Here is a 16238-nt window from a genome sequence, read left to right as displayed (position 1 = left end):
ATTCTCTAGCTTATATCTCAAGATGGATGGCCATGAGCCATGATGCAATACTTAAAACAAGCCTCAACATGTATTGCTATATGTGGCAACAAGATCAAGAGATTTAGGGACGAGTTTCAATCAACATAACAAATGTCTGCCACTCAAGCCAAGAACTAAAATTAAAGTTGCATGTCCATTGCTAGTAACCCCATGCCTAAGGAGTGTAACAACTCAATGATAATGTACTTCAGCAGCTAGAGATACCTCCACATCTTTATCAGCTCACCATAGGAGCAAATAACCAAATTTTGAAGGGCGCACTTGAGCAGGGCACTAGAATATCTCAAGCACATCAAAAAATCTTCAAAATAACTAACATGTTAACATATCCATGGTGCAAGACCTGGTATTCCCTTCCCTAACTTGGATATCAATTCGAACTTTGAATTATCCAAGCACTAAATGTGACATGTATTGACAATTACATATACGAGTGGTCGAAATACAAAAGAAATTAGTATCATACAGGTTTTATTAGTGATAATCACGCTTCCAATGTGCATCTTCATAAAATTGATTTAGCGATGTACCTGTATTTGCACCTTTGCCCTAGACCAAGTGCCTCCATAACATGAGATGGAATACAAACCAAATTATGCAGCTTTTAGGGATGTACCTCTATTTGCACCTTTGCCCTAGACCAAGTGCCTCCATAACATGAGATGGAATACAAACCAAATTATGCAGGTCCCAAATTCCATATTACAATACTAAAACATCAGATGAGATAGGTTTCTCCTTGCCTAAGGCAAGAGAGACAACGCCACCACAATTGCACCACACAAAGACTACTGGTTTTATGAATTTCAAGCTGCCATAAATATAAACTGCAGAAGGATCCCCCCAAGTAGACCCACAAGACACTGCCATATTTTTTAAATGGGAAAAAACAGGACTGCTGGATTGAACAAATAATATGCAAGTGGCTCTACCTTGCCACAAATTTTTACATACTGAAATGCACCACACAAAAAATTTGGTGAGCCCATGCGCACTTGTACAGCACATTTCAAACCCCACAATACAATTGATGATGCACAAGGCATGGACTGCAGGAGAAGGGTTCTTAAGATGAGCGCTTCCTCCACTACCCCTCCACTACCAAAATTGTACAGAGCTCCTCGGTATACTGAACACACAGAATGGCACTGTTGACAGCTTCTCGTTGCTAGCAATTAGCTTCAGACAATATCCATGTATTCTGAATGTCAATTGTGTAGTGTTAGGTCTCTTTTTCATCTACACCTGCACAGTTCCACAGAAACAGATATTCTTAAACAGTCTTATACCTCATATTTAACAGTCTCTCTGGCATATTTGGTGGATTCACAGGGAAAAAACCACCACCCATTAGTAAGGGAGTTTAAAACAAACTAAAAATCAGCATTGACATATCCATCACCATACCTATGGACAGCTCCTGTTGTCTGTTTAAGACGTTTTTGGGTTTCAAGTTCATGAAACAAGGCTGTTCACTGCTTTCTTTTGGCTTAGCTGCTGATATTCACAACATATGGCTTTATTTTTATTAGTTCAGGCTTTGTAGAATTGTCTTAAATGTTGATGGAGCCCTTCACTGTTGGCTACGGAACTGTTTCAGGCTTCTCAATATCTCTGTTTACCACTCAGATTTAAGGGAGGTTACTAAAAAGTAACCTGTGGATCTAGAGTAGGATCAGAGATTGCATTTTTTATTAGATTTTCAGAGCTGACCAGCATCTTAACTGAGAGACCCAAGGAAAAAGTTCTCCAATGAATCATGGTGGGGTATGGCCCTTCTCCCTGTTATTTCTAGATCTATCCCTTTCAGTCATTAAATTTCAAAGGCAAACTAGCCTATCCAAAACTAATCAGAACTTAAGGGCATAATGCTTAAGCCTTTGCATTCTGACATTAACCACAGATTAATACCCTGCTCATTGAGAGCAGAGACTTATGACGAACTTGAGATAGAACTCAGGTGATCGGTTTGAAAGATACATTGTATGGTTTTTCTTTAAAACAAGAAATAGTTGTCATCTGCTACACTATATGAAAAAAGATCTATGCAATACGTTGGCTGCCATTGATGCTAAATACAATAAAACGCAATGTACATTTGTAATCTTGTAATGGTATAAAGTGATAAGCCCTTTGTTTGACAAAATCGGAAACCTAAGGGGGATCATTACCACTAGATTTACATGCCCTTTCAGAGTCTGACTAGATTAGTTGTTATGATGTTCATGTATCTATAAGTGATTTTTCCTTCATGCTTGGCACCTCATCCATATTGTAATTGACTAAGAAGAAACCCACTATGGCCACTTCTAGTTGTAAAGCTGAGTACAAGGCAGCTTTCACAGCTACAGTTGAGTATGTTTGGCTTAGATGCCTTTTGGTTAATTTGGGTATTGGATAGCCACTTACCACCACCAACTTCACTAATTGTTAGAGCGCATTGGCAGTTGCACAAAATCTAATGTTCCATGCATGTACTAAGCATGTCATGAGGACATGTATTTTTGAAACCTCACTTAACATGTGGATTAATTATTAATCACATGACTAAGTAAATGTTGCACATGTGAAGTGCAATTGGGTTTAGAGTAAATTTACGAGCCTAGGACCCAAAAAAATCACGGGATGTCAAAGACAAAAGTTGCTATAAGTTATGTTGCACAAGTACTTGATCGTATCTGATGTCAATTGTTGGCCTAGGCATTTGACCATAAGTGTCAGTTGGTAACACTAGAGATGTGGCGTTTAATGGTACCTAACTTTGATCTAATGGTCAAAGATGGCACAGAGAGACTTGGGAGTGGAAGATACCTAGCCAATTTAATTATTGGCTAGTCACGTTATTTTTCTGGGCACTGAAATAACTATTAGATTAATTTAATGATGGATAATGTTGAAAAAACCATTTGGGAAGGTTGCCACTTGGCAAACTTACCCATACGGGCTGGTAAAAGACTGAAGAAGAGAAAAAACGAAATCATTCTTGTTGTAGCAAATGTGGGAGAGTTGTGAACAACCATGGCCAGCCTATTTTCAGCCATTGCAGCCAACCACAAGTGAGTTTGGAGAAGGCGATTGCAAATTCAAACCCTCCACAGATAGGCAATTGTATCCAAGTACGAGGTGACAACTAATTTGAATGTCTCAATTGTAGGCGACAACATTTAATGTTGTTGTGGCAGGGCAATAGCTGCATTTGATTGATTTTCAGTCATTGGACCCTTGGAGACTAAGAAATTGCAAATTTTTCTGTTGCAAACCCTAATTTACAGCAAAAATTAGGGTTTAGCAACAGCCTCGAGAAGTGAAGCTCCAAGACTTGGATTTTTCACAGCCGAAGGTGAATTTCAACTAAATTCAGGTGGAGAACTAGCCAGCCATTGAATTTGGGGGATTTCCATCGTCTATGAAGTGGGTGAAGGCCAATTAAATGCCCGAATCAAGGGGTAAATCAAATTGAAGACTTGCTGGTCACTTTGGACAGCAAGGGAAGATTGGATTGCAAAGGGGATCGGGAGAATCCCATTGTAAATCAACTTCTTCTTCAATAAAGCTAAAGAAATACCGAAAGGCGACAATTTTGGGGCCAATCAGGTGTGCATTGTCCAAGATCAGTAGGTAAATTTGTATTTTCAGATTTGCAATTTATCGTTTGCTGCTGTAATTAAGTTGTAATCAGGGATTTACCACCCATCCACAGAACGAAGGCTGGTTTTAGAAGGTGTCATCAGTATTCACAATGCTGTTCTGCACCCTGCTGCAAATTCAAGGATGTCCATCCCTGCATTTTCAGCCCACCACCTGTTACCTTCAGAGGTGCTGCTATTAGTGCCATCTAGATGTCAACCATATCTCTCTTTCCACTCCTACATGTCTGCAGCCATCATTTCCCTTGGCATACTCCCATGTCATCAGGTGAACTGCTACTGCTGCATTCGGGATCTGTCTTGTGTATGACACTCATACAGCTATTTCCGCACCTTCGACACCTTTCTTCAGCTCACATCTGCCCTGGTCCTTGAGATATGGCATCTCCAACACGTTCTTTCAGCTTACATCTGCCCCAGACCTCAAGACACAAAAGCTTGACCCCCTTTGTATCATTCTTCATTCTTGTATAGACTCCTCCCTCCTTCCGCATTCATCAAACTGTTATTGTGAGTCGTACGCCGTGTATTCTCTGTTTACCCTAGCTTTCCTCTAAGATATAGTGTGGGTGGTGTGAGCTCCTAAGATGTCAATGAGAAAGGCCTCTCTCTACTTCAGTATCCCCAGTAACGAGCTAGGGGAATATTAAATATATGGGTATAAGTTTCATCTCCACTTGTGCATCTAACTAGCAAAATAGCCTAGGCCTCTCTCTACTTCAGTATCCCCAGTAAGGAGCTAGGGGAATATTAAATATATGGGTATAAGTTTCATCTCCACTTGTGTATCTAACTAGCAAAATAGCCTAGCCTTTCTTATAAAGTGCTCTTCCAGCTCCTAGCAAAGGGGTAAAACCCTTATTTTTGGGTACCAGTGTCTTCCTCCACGTGTCTCAATCATCCTCAATTGATTGAAGCAAGTTGTTTGGTGCTCATCGCTTTTGTATGAATTGCAGGTGGAATTACGCTTTGCTTTTTCTCGAATATTTGAAGTCTACCTCAACAGTTGCACCTCTATTCATCTATTACAACTCATTCTACTTGTTCCCCTTGGAGGGTTGCAAGGCCAAAGCATCTTTTTTCTCGTGATTCATACAGAGACCATAAAACCAATTTCTATAAGTCTTAAACTCCTCCCATGCTTCACTGCTGAAATGCTGTAATGTAAAAATTCACACTACATGCAGCAACGTTGTCAAGTGTGTTGCAGTTAAGAGCAATGCTAGGAGAACAATAATCTGCCCACAAACCTACTGTAGGTTAGAGCCTCCCTAAAAATTCAGGTGTTCTTACCCATACTTACTGGCTCATCTGGGGCCCTGTCCTTGACAAAAGGACAAGCACAGAGGCCTTCCCAAGAAGATAGCCTTGATACTAATACATCTTTCCAGCAACTGAAAAGTCTCTAACATTTACCTATGGAATGTCAACTAGCATTAGCACATCAAACCAGAAACCAAACAATAAACCCTCCATAAGGAGATTGCTCGAAGTGGAAATATAAAAAACTGAAAATAAGTGTCTGATACATGGACTAGCAATACCTGCACCAATGCTCCTAGCAGTCATGCCACCAATGGATACAAGAAGTATTTGTAATTGCTATCACCTTCTTGAGCTACAACATAGGAAAATGCCAAATAAGAGAGCCAGAAATGCCAACAATAACAACATTCAAACAGCCTATTGATTCCCAAAGAAGCTCTCATTGTGAAGGAGCACAAAAAGAAAGAAAAGCCAAATGAAAGCATAAAAGCTACCACTACAGTATAAGGAGAGCATTGACCACCTGCGTAAGGTATGGATGTCAATTTTTCTTGATCATTTTCTTTCGAAACTCACGAATCTCCGCACTTTGCTTCTGACATACAGATCAATAAAATGTCAAGCAAATAAATCAAAATGGTCCTAACAGGATAATCAGGAAATGAAGAAGATTCAGAACCTTTAGTAGCTCTGTCCAGCAAGTTTGCATTATTTCTTGAAGATGTCTCCATTCTACGGCCATCTCAAACTCTACTGTGTTTGGCTGAGCACTATGGGAAGTTGCAACTGCAATCCTCTGCAAGAATAAGAACAGACTTGTTGACCATCTTCAAGATTGTTCAGAAACCATTCTACAGCAAAGTATCATGCACAATAGAAGAACATAATTTATTTTCAGAAATATAAATTGACCTAGATATAGAAAAGAAAGAACAAACAGCATAAGACATACTGCAGTCCAAACATGAAAAGGACAAACTGATGAACGCATAATAGACAAAAGGGGCTGACAAAAGCAAAGTTTTCTAGTTGTGTAACATTGCAGTACCATATGCCCCTCTATATCAATAAGATATTTTTTTGTAAATTTTCACAAAGAAAAAGAATTACATCACAACACCTCTGAAGGCATCCGTGAGGTATAGTACATAGTACAACAAAAAAGGCATTGTAAGGGACCACTAAGTACATCATATAATAATGATGGGGACCAGGGTTAAAAACCATCAGATAGGCTGTAATGCCAGACCATACGTGACTTTCAGCAGAACATGCCAAAGTTCCATGTTCCCATAAAAGCATCTCTCTCCTCTCCCTCATATGCTCAAAGTCACCCTGAAGTCTCTCCCATCTCCCATGGAGCATGCAGATAAATCTCTATCTATATCCTAGAGGTCTCTACAATAGAATTTATCTTGTAAATTCATTGAATGGCTGCACCTCAAATCCAAATGAGCCAAGCAATAATGCTAGCCAATAATGAGAAAGGAGTGACTCCTCTAAAACTCATTGTACATACATGCTGGTGCTGCCTCTGTTTATCACTATCATAACCTCAACTATATCATCGAAGTCTAAGTGCTCTCCTTCACGCCCAGCTGCTGCAACATGCTCTAACGTGGCTCTTTGGACCTCCATAAACTACGTGTGCTTCTCATCCCTCGTGCTGCACTTCCACAGGAGCAACAGAACTGATTTGCAGAAATCTGAACCTTTCTGGCCAGTGTTTAGCATGGCTAGTTTGATTATTACATGGACTGTTCATCTCTTGCTTGGCATGGTCTTCTGTCCAATGATGTATTCATCATCTCATGCATGCATTTTGACTTCATGATCTTTGATGTTTTGGCTGACAGGCATGCTGCTGGCTGCACTACCATGATTGACATTCAGCTAAAAGATTTAACACTTCTAGACTGTTCACATGTGACTTGACTGGTTGGAGTTATTTTGAGTTGTGCTTGTGTAGTGAACAATCTCAGTAGCTCCAACAATTCTCAGTGTCCTCTACTCCTCTTTATCCATATCTTCTTGCATATCACTGTTTCTATTTGCAATCGCTACGTAATGGAATTGTGTTTCTCTCACAATGACTTGACATTGTTTCTCAAGGCTTACTCTTCTGCTGAGAGTATGATTGTGATATGGTGGTCCTCAGCTGCAGATTCTTAGTCTTGTGCTTGGATCATGTTCCCGGCCTCACAAACCCAATCTATGCCTCTTGTGCTCTTAAAGGATTCCATGGAGAAACTCTTGTCATCAAGAGTTCTCCAAAGGCATTGATGGTGACCTACCTATGCTTAGCATATGAGATAGTGACATGTTTTCAAGGTGGTGGCCATGCAGACAAGCCAACGGTGGTGATCAGCATCACCAAATTCCTTAGTAGCATAACTAGGTTTTTTCTATCAGTAATTAGATGGTTGCTACATCGACCGTCACCTCCTTGGTCTGTCGTGGCAGAGAGAAATGGCTACATCTACAGCATGTCTAGGCAGATCTGGCTCCTTGCCTGCTCGGTGCTATTGTGAGTGGTGAACTTCCCTAGTCTCCTCTATAGTGAAATTTGTTCTCCTCCAATGGACACCTTGATTGATGGAAATGCTTCCATTCTGTAATAGTGGAGTGGTACTCCTCGTGTGTTCTTGGACCAAAGAGGGATAGTAGTAGGGTAACAGTGGGGCATCCATCCCTCCCTCCATGATGTGGCGGATCACTTAGTGTGGTGTTCAACATGCATCACTCTATGTGATGGCTGACAACTTGAAGTCAATGGGATGGTCCAACATAGCGCTGGTGACTACTCCTAGTTTGTTCTACACTGGGAACCCCTTTGGCAGGATGGCTGAAGGCTGGGAATCTAGGGTTCATACTGTGCTTCTGCAGGGCTATGCATGAAGGGATGAAGAGATTTCTGCTATTTCTTCCCTTATATGTTCAAACTTGGGGTATAACCAACATTGACTTGATGCTCTCTCTGAGATGCATCTAGCACAATCAAAAGTATTGAAGCATCCAAATATATCTACGGTCATTGTATATACTATAATGTTGAGGGACTTCTGGTGGCTATGGAAGCATGAGACATGGTGGACATTTGGTAGATCTTCGCATGGTGGCTCTTAGCACTATATCATTGTAAATTCCATTGTACAGATCATCCATGATTGGAGACGAGGTGTTAGCAATGTACATTTCACCAAGAAAAACTAGAACAGGTATCTGAATAGGTGTTCTATATTATCACAATCTCAGCACAAACGCACTGCATATTGTATATGTAAATAAACAGGAACACAACGAGAAGAGCAATACATATTCTTCAGCAAGAAGAGCTCTTGCAAATGTCATCTTCTCTATTTGCAGATCGCCCGGAAACCTTGAGGATTTATCAGGTTCACTAACCCTCCTTGCAATTAAAGGTCTGTTGAAAAAGCAAGACAAAAACATTAGACAGCATAAGTGCCTGTGCTTGCATTGTAAGAAATACGAATTGACCTCAGGTGTATGTCCAACCTCTTGTCATTGGTTACAAGGCACTTTTTCTCCATCTCTTCCAATGCTAAGTCAGCAGAACTCCTGTTATTGAAAATAACCAAGGCCTGGCCTGCAGTCAGGAAAGTAAATTTGAGACAGAAATAATGACCACATCTAAAACAACATAGCTAAGCTTCCCTTCAGATGACCCGAAAAGACTAATACCATATGGATAGTAAGTGTCTTGAGGTATAACTCGAACGTCCGAGAAACCTTCAAACACAGTTCCCAACATCTCCTGCATTGAAGCTACAAAACTGTCAGGCTGCAACTTTTGAGTAAATAACCTTGAGAGCTATAAGAGCATTTTAACAATGTTTTCAATTAACAATCAGGAAAAAGGTAAGACAAAAAACATCCGAGACCTGGACCATGACAGTCCAAACCGACTGACAGAAAATGCAACATTTGAGAGCTGCGGACACGGATACCCTTGTGTTCTCAAGCTCTCTATAAAAAGTGCAACTACATATAGCATCAGTTATCGACACTATGAGGTACAGTTAGAAAGTCCTTAAATATGATTCTTGAATGAGTTGCTGCCCCCTCAGTTGGAAATCGTTTAAAAGACAATGTGCTTCAATCTTCTATGAATAAAACAACTTCATACACTTCATTGGGTTGCAACAAAAATAAGAATCTGGCACCATAGAGACCTTGGACTTTGCATATGTCAACATGAAGAACAGAATTTCAACACTTATGCCAGCTTTTTCATAAAAATCGCTTACCCTGACATCGGTACTTGTCAGAGAGGGATCAAAGTTTTGAAATAAAAGTACTTTCCCAGCTGGAATGCTTTGTTGCAGGCTCTCTTCCCATGGCTTTAACACAGACAAACAGCAGCTGATTTATGAGAAAAGGTTTTGATGTGATGCAGTCTGACTGTTGAAATAATTCTTCTAGTTACCACCAAATTGACATTTAAACTTTTAATGCATGTTTGGCAACAAAAGGAAGACCGTATGTTGATGTAAAATTTTACATATCAGCGAAGTCCAAGTGCATGATGTCAAGCTCACCAGCTTCTTGAAAAGCCGTCTTTTCTCCCGTATGCTCTGCAAGAAAATAATGACACATGTTTACAACAGATCACCCAGGAATTTTTGTGGTAAATACAGGCCGATGTTTATGACAGATTCCCAGAAGTTGATGAACTGTGTCAGAACATGCAGACATTCGTGAACGAATGTTAATCATACAAAGATGAAATGGGGCATTACCAGACTTGCAGCTGTTTTTCCGGTGTCATTGCTCATCAAGGCACTCCTTTCTGCATCCACATCCATTGCATTCTTTAGCTTCTTATCCTTGATCTGAACTCGCTGCTTATCATTCCCTGTACTAGAATTTCTCTCTTCATCCACATCAGTTGGACCCTTCGGCCTCTTATCCTTGTTCACAGTTCCCTGCTTAATCCCTGTGTCATTGTCCATCATAGACTCCCTTTCTGCATCCACATCTGTTGCACTCTTCAACTTCTTATCCTTGATCAGGGCTTCCTGCTTTTCTAACATATCTCCTTGCCGAAGTAAGGACTTTGTCTCATCCTTCCCTTTCTCCTTTTTCAGGAGCTTTGAGCTTTTAGTGTCAAGATCTGTTTGATCACCTTTATACTTGTCCTCATCTTGATTCTTGCTATTCACAGGCCTAGCACTTTCACTAGCCTTCACAAGTCGTCTCTTTTCTGAGATACCAGCCTCTTCAGCAGACTGTGAAGCATTTACAGTCTTCTTCTGTTCTGACTTCACAATTGTTCCATCTTCAAGTTCTTTTTTACTGTCATTTTCATCATTTCCTGAAGCATATACAGGAGTCTCATCGTGAGTCTTGCTCACCTTCTTCTCATTCCCTGTTTCTGCTGAAACTAGAACACTTGTGTCCTTAAGATCAGTTCTATCTTCTCCTGACAAAGATAGGTCAACGAATCCCTCCTCTTCCTTGTCAGAGGATTTTGCCTTCCCCAGTTCCTCTGACAACTTTGCCCCACTTGTGACAGCCTTCTCCAGTTCCTCTGTGGACTTTGCCCCTGTTGTGACAGCCTTCTCCAGCTCCTCCATCGTCTTCCCCCCCTTGCCAGCACCCTCAACAACCTTTGCTGGTGCTTCTTTTGCTGATACAGATTTAGCAGCTATTGAACTCTTCAACTTCTTAGTTTTTGTAGCATCATTATCATTAACAGGTGATCTTTTCAAAGTCCCTGAATATACTTGTTTATCACCCTGCTGAACTAGCTTTCTTTTTTGGGCATCTGGTTGCATATCTGCATCTCTTACTCTCTTTTTAGATTCAGGCAAAGCCTTAGCTGATAAACTTGGACTTTTCTCATTTACAACAACCGAATGATCTCCAGCTTTCTCCCCTTCACTAACCTGGCCTTGTTTATTATAGATAGCTGCCAGTAAACAGTAGATAAGAGATTGCTACAAAAGCATGTAATGCTTGTGCTTATAAGAAACCTTCTTCAATAGAAAAGCACAGCATAATTCACCCTCATGCAACATTGAAAGACCAAAATGGGGAAAAACTAGAAAAAACAAAGGCTGCAAAAGTAGAGCAGTGGAGCCTTACCATCCAAGCCAATCTTCTCTACAACAGCTTGTACAGGAGAGAGACGTGCAAGATCCACATTGTATATTTTGGAGAAAAAGTACTCTGCATTTTCTAGGTCATTCGCAGATGGCTGCCTATTCCTAGGATCCTTACTGACACAGAGAACCCTGCACTTGCCGCACACAACTTCCTGGAAAAAGAATATTGAAGCTTGAAAATTCAGAACACCGAAAAAGAAAGAAAGATGAAGTCCTAGAAACTCACCTCCCTTCCTCCCTCCCTTTGTCTGCATGCATGCATTGCATGTGCATGCACATTGTTATTGGGTAATGCTTTATATTACTGTGTGAAACCTTGAATGAGGTAAAAATCCACCATGAAGTACAAAAATATCACGAATACAACTGAGAGCTCCTGGCAAAGAAGTGAGGTGTAAAGATAAAAATTAACAAATTACAAGGAGGCCACAAAGGGCTGGTGTCTTGTGGTGATACCCTGATTTGCTAGAAATGTTGTTCAGGCACCAAAACCAAGGCTTGCATTAACATTTGATTGTCCTGCATAATGCCTGATTTTGCTCATTAAAAACAGCCCCAAGAAGCTTTATTTATGTCAAAAAGTCTTAATTTATGTACAATAGGACAAATGCCTAAAAAACCCTATAAGAGGGCATATTGTGGGCATCCCATTGCTTGATCCATTCTTCCACTCAGAATTCTCACGAACACTCCCTCTTCACCAAATGCCTCCCCCTTCATCCTAGGATGTATTCCCTGTGCTCAAGAGTGGAGGACAGCTGCTGCTCATGTAGCCCATGCCTGTTTAATCCTACATCACGAAGTGTATCACAGGTCCAATGAGGAGGAGGCCAATACTCCCCTCACCACTTTGCCTCTGTCAAAGTCTCCAAAATGTCCACCCAAGCTAGTTCAATGGGTGTACTTAGTGGTGTTAATAGGCAGAGGCACCAAAGGCACTGGATCAAATACCCAACTGTCACCTCGATCTCCAAATACGGGATACTCAACACTCCCCTCTGCACAACTAGAAACTCCATGAACTGAACATCTCAACTCATGTACAACTCCCATGAAACAGGATCATAAAGCCTATATCCCTAGGACTGTGTGCTATGACCCACGAACACACCTGTCTTTTGGAAGCCAGCTCAAACTTATCCCTTTGTTTTTTCAAGATGTAAACATAAGCATCGCACCCGAACACCTTGAAATAAGACACATTCGACTTTTGCCCAAAGTACGCCTCAGAAAATGTCATACTAACCACGGCCAATATAGGCGATAATTAAGGATGTGGACAGCAATGGCCACAACTTCAACCCATAAACACGGAGGTGTCTGCCAATGCTCCATCATAGTCCGCACCATCTCGATCACCCTGCAATTCTTCTACTGGAACGTGCCATTCTCCTAATGTGTGTTCGTGTTGGCAAACTGATATATGCCAAGATCTACACAAAACCTAGCTAGCTCTTTGGAGACAAACTCCCCTCCCTTATCAGAACGCAAGTTCTTAAGTTTCCCCCCCAAACCTATTCTCCCCAAACATGAATCAACCCTTAAAGTGTGAGAATGCTTCTGAGTTCATCTCCAAGAAGTATACCCACATTAACCTACTAAAATCATCAACAATTAGCATAAAGTATGAACTTCCCTTAAGGGACTCCTTCCTCATCAGTCCACATAAGTCCATTGAAACAAGCTCCGAGTGCTCCTTAGCCCTACATGAAGTCTTGTTGGGAATAGCATCTCTGTGTTGCTTGCCACGAATGCAAGATACACATGGTGGGTGGCTTAGCCCAATCTTTGGCAATCCACACATAAGGTGACCACGAGCTGCCTTCCAAAGGTACTCATTGTTGAGGTTGCCAATCTAAGCATGCCATAGCTCAATCTAAATTTGAGAAGAAAAAAGAAGAGAAGTAAAGGCTATTGAATCCACATCTTGTAGACACCGTTCTCCTCATGACCTGCACAAAGGACTTATCAAGAAGCTCCATCTGTCAGAAGTGGTGCAGCAATGGAAGCATAAACAACATGCTGAAATAAACTGCCGAAACACAAGACGAGAAAGAATGAATAAATGAACACAAATACAAATGAGAACTCAGATGTATGCTCGGGAAACAAAATCCATATCGAACACGAGACAGCAGCATACAACAGTGGGTCACTAGCTGTGTGGGCACCCTGGCACCGGCTCCTCTCTCTCCTGAAGAATCCACAAGTGATGGCTGAAATACACAAAGAGGAGGAGGAGCCCAACAATATATAGGCATAAAATGGGGGGAGCAATAAATGCAGCCTGCCAGCATTTAATGCTGGTCTGCCGGCATTAAATGCTGGTGCTGGTCAGCTAGCATTAAATGCTCCCCAACCCTAAAAAGGGCACCAAAAAAATACTACATGAAATGCCACAGCCTCTACAGCACAAACTCACACTACCTAAGCTGACTAATCTGCTAACACCCTCTCTCAAATCAAGGGTGATCTGATACAATACAATAGTACAATGATGGGGAATCATAAACTATACAACATAGAACCACCAAAAGAACCATGGATATCCAAGCAGTGAGAGGCCAGCCCACCACCAAGATGCCTCGGAGAGTATATTGTTGGGAATATAGGCCTCGTGCCTTTTTAAGTGTCCTCGAGTGTGAACACACCCTTAGCACTTGTACTTACACATATATATCTATCTAAAAACCTAAAGGTACTCTCATGATTGAACCGAAAAACGTGCCCACTCTCTACTCTGCTCTCTCTCGCTCTCTCTGTCTCTCACTGCGAGTAACGACAGTCTATCTTGATCTCCGTGCCTAACTGGTCTCTACAAATTGGTATCAGAGCTGGCAAGAGACAACCAAGGTGTTGTAGGAATTCGACGAGTAGCAATTGAGAGGCAGTCGACAAGAACAAAGGGCAATCATCCGGTTCAGGCTGACATGGACCAGGGGTGTGACGGACAGCAGCTGAAGCGTGAGCAGGCGAGCAGGCATCGTCGCGTGATGACTGGCCGCCAAGTGCAAGCAGACGAGCAGGCGTCATCGCGAGTAGGCGTCATCAGCATCACACGACGCCTAGCGGGTCAATGGACCCGTCAAAATTTTCTATCAAAATCAATCTTTTTTTTTTTAAATTCCTTTTACCCACTGACGGGCATTCACGCGTGGAGGCACAACTTCCAATTTTCATGCAATCTTGGCCCAAAAATTTGAAACTTTTCCCAAAATTGGGGAATTTGATGCAGGACAAGCAAATATGTCTCAAAAATTGCAAGAATTTGTCACATTTTGTCCCCGACATTTGGGGCTTTTCATGTACATGCACAAATTGGGCTGAAATTTACCCAATTTTCTCAACATTGATGCATGTTGGACCCATGCAATTTGGGGCTTTAGCAGTTTGGGCAAAATTTGTGCAGCATTTGGGCATTTTATGTATATGCAAGTTGAATTCCACACAATTTCGACATCAACACTTGGTAAAATTTGGGGATTTTGCTGAAATTGCTCTATTCCGGCAAAATTGGCCTGTCCCATGCATGATAGAGAAAATAGTGATGTGTGTTTGATGCTTTGAGCACAAAATTTTGGGGCTTTTGATTGTTCGTGTCAAATTTTATGCCCGTGGATACATGTACAACAGAAATTGCAGCTGAAATTTTGGGATTTCTCATGTAATGTGATGCATATGCCCTTGGAACAGCTGTAATCAGTTGGATAATGCTGTAGCACATGGTTCGGTGCTTCTGAAAATTTAATTACAGATCTGAAATCTGTGCTTCTGCGTGGTCATTTATTGCTGATTGGAACTTGTTTGTACCTTGGTCACTTGGGTGACAGTTTGGGCCTGCATTTGCTGTTTTTTGGTCACATTTGAGCTGAAAATCATGGCTGGCAGCAATGACAGCAGTAATCTGATGCACATAAAGAAGCTTGAAGGCACACATAACTTTGCAGTTTGGCAAAAGCAATGCTACAATATCCTGTTACAAAATAAGCAAGCAAAGCCAATCAGAACCAAAGGGGCAAAGCCCATAGACATGGAACATGACGATTGGGATGAGTTAAATGAGCTTGCACGCTCAACCATAGAGCTATCGATTTCTGATACCTTGATGTTCAACATTGAAGGTTTGGATTCTGCATATGCTATATGGACTAGATTGGAAGAACTGTATGCACAAAAGAGTGCTGCAAGCAAAGTGTATTGGCTGAAAAAGCTTATGGATTTGCGTGTAAAAGAGAATACAGCAATGTCTACTCACTTGAGTGAGTTTAACTCCATTTTCAACCAGCTGGTTGCCTTGAAGTTCATGATTGATGAGGAATTTAAGGCTACTTTCTTACTTTGCACTCTACCAGAGAGTTGGGATACATTCAGGATTGCTATGAGCAATTCTAATGTAATCCTTTTGTATGCTGATGTAGAGAATGCTCTACTTATGGAAGAGATGAATCAGCAGAACAATGCATCCAATAAGTCTTCCAGTGCTTTGCATACTAGGGGCAGATCACAACAAAAGGGCAAATGTGATGGCAAGGGACGCAGTAAATCACGTGGCAAAGATGTTGAATGCCATCATTGTGGCAAGAAGGGTCACTTTAAACGTGATTGCTACATATGGAAGAAAGAGAAAGGAAAAGGTAAGAAGACAGATGATAGCAAGGAAGAGAAGAAGGACGGTGAGCCTAAGAAGAGCAGTGTAAAAATTGAAGAGGTGAATGTAGTCACTCATGACAATGACAATGGGAGTGACGTACTCTTTGTCTCTTCACACTTTGGTGCACATTCTTTACTTGCAGATACAGATGATGACATGCATACCTGGATTCTCGATTCAGGTGCTTCCTTTCATGTCACCCCTCATCGTGAGTGGTTCTCCGCATATACAGGGGGTCAACATGGTGTTGTCCATCTTGGGAACAACTATGCATGTGAGATTGCAAATATTGACAATGTGCAGTTACAGTTTCAGTATGGCTCTGTCTTTACACTTCAGCATGTACAGCATGTACCTCCGCTCAAGAAGAGCTTGATTAGCACAGGGCAACTAGATGATGATGGTTTTCATACCACCTTTGGTAATGGAAAATGGAAGATCTGTAAGGGATCTAGGGTTATTGCCAGAGGTTGCAAGAGTGATACTTTGTATCCACTTCATGTA

General features: G+C 41.3%; 1 protein-coding gene across 1 annotated transcript in view; it reads right to left on the bottom strand.

Annotated features, from left to right (window-relative positions):
- Positions 1–818: 818 nt before the first annotated feature.
- The window catches only part of LOC148030039 (protein ANTI-SILENCING 1-like), a 36333-nt gene continuing 20913 nt past the window's right edge, over positions 819–16238 (bottom strand). The window contains exons 2-12 of the mRNA XM_087686302.1: positions 11064–11235; positions 9716–10887; positions 9515–9550; positions 9224–9316; positions 8658–8730; positions 8472–8562; positions 8271–8379; positions 5635–5751; positions 5479–5550; positions 5234–5307; positions 819–1287 (exon numbers count right to left, since the gene is read on the bottom strand). Coding sequence (XP_087542428.1) covers positions 5497–5550; positions 5635–5751; positions 8271–8379; positions 8472–8562; positions 8658–8730; positions 9224–9316; positions 9515–9550; positions 9716–10887; positions 11064–11235 — 1917 coding nt within the window. The 3' untranslated portion in view covers positions 819–1287; positions 5234–5307; positions 5479–5496. The remainder of the gene's footprint in view (positions 1288–5233; positions 5308–5478; positions 5551–5634; positions 5752–8270; positions 8380–8471; positions 8563–8657; positions 8731–9223; positions 9317–9514; positions 9551–9715; positions 10888–11063; positions 11236–16238) is intronic.

Source organism: Lygodium microphyllum, chromosome 10, assembly GCF_053477565.2.
Source record: "Lygodium microphyllum isolate KBCC chromosome 10, Lygodium_microphyllum_v1.1.10, whole genome shotgun sequence".
Taxonomy (NCBI): Eukaryota; Viridiplantae; Streptophyta; class Polypodiopsida; order Schizaeales; family Lygodiaceae; genus Lygodium; species Lygodium microphyllum.
The sequence above is the reverse complement of the archived record's forward strand: the minus strand, read 5'-3'. Positions and strand labels throughout refer to the sequence as shown.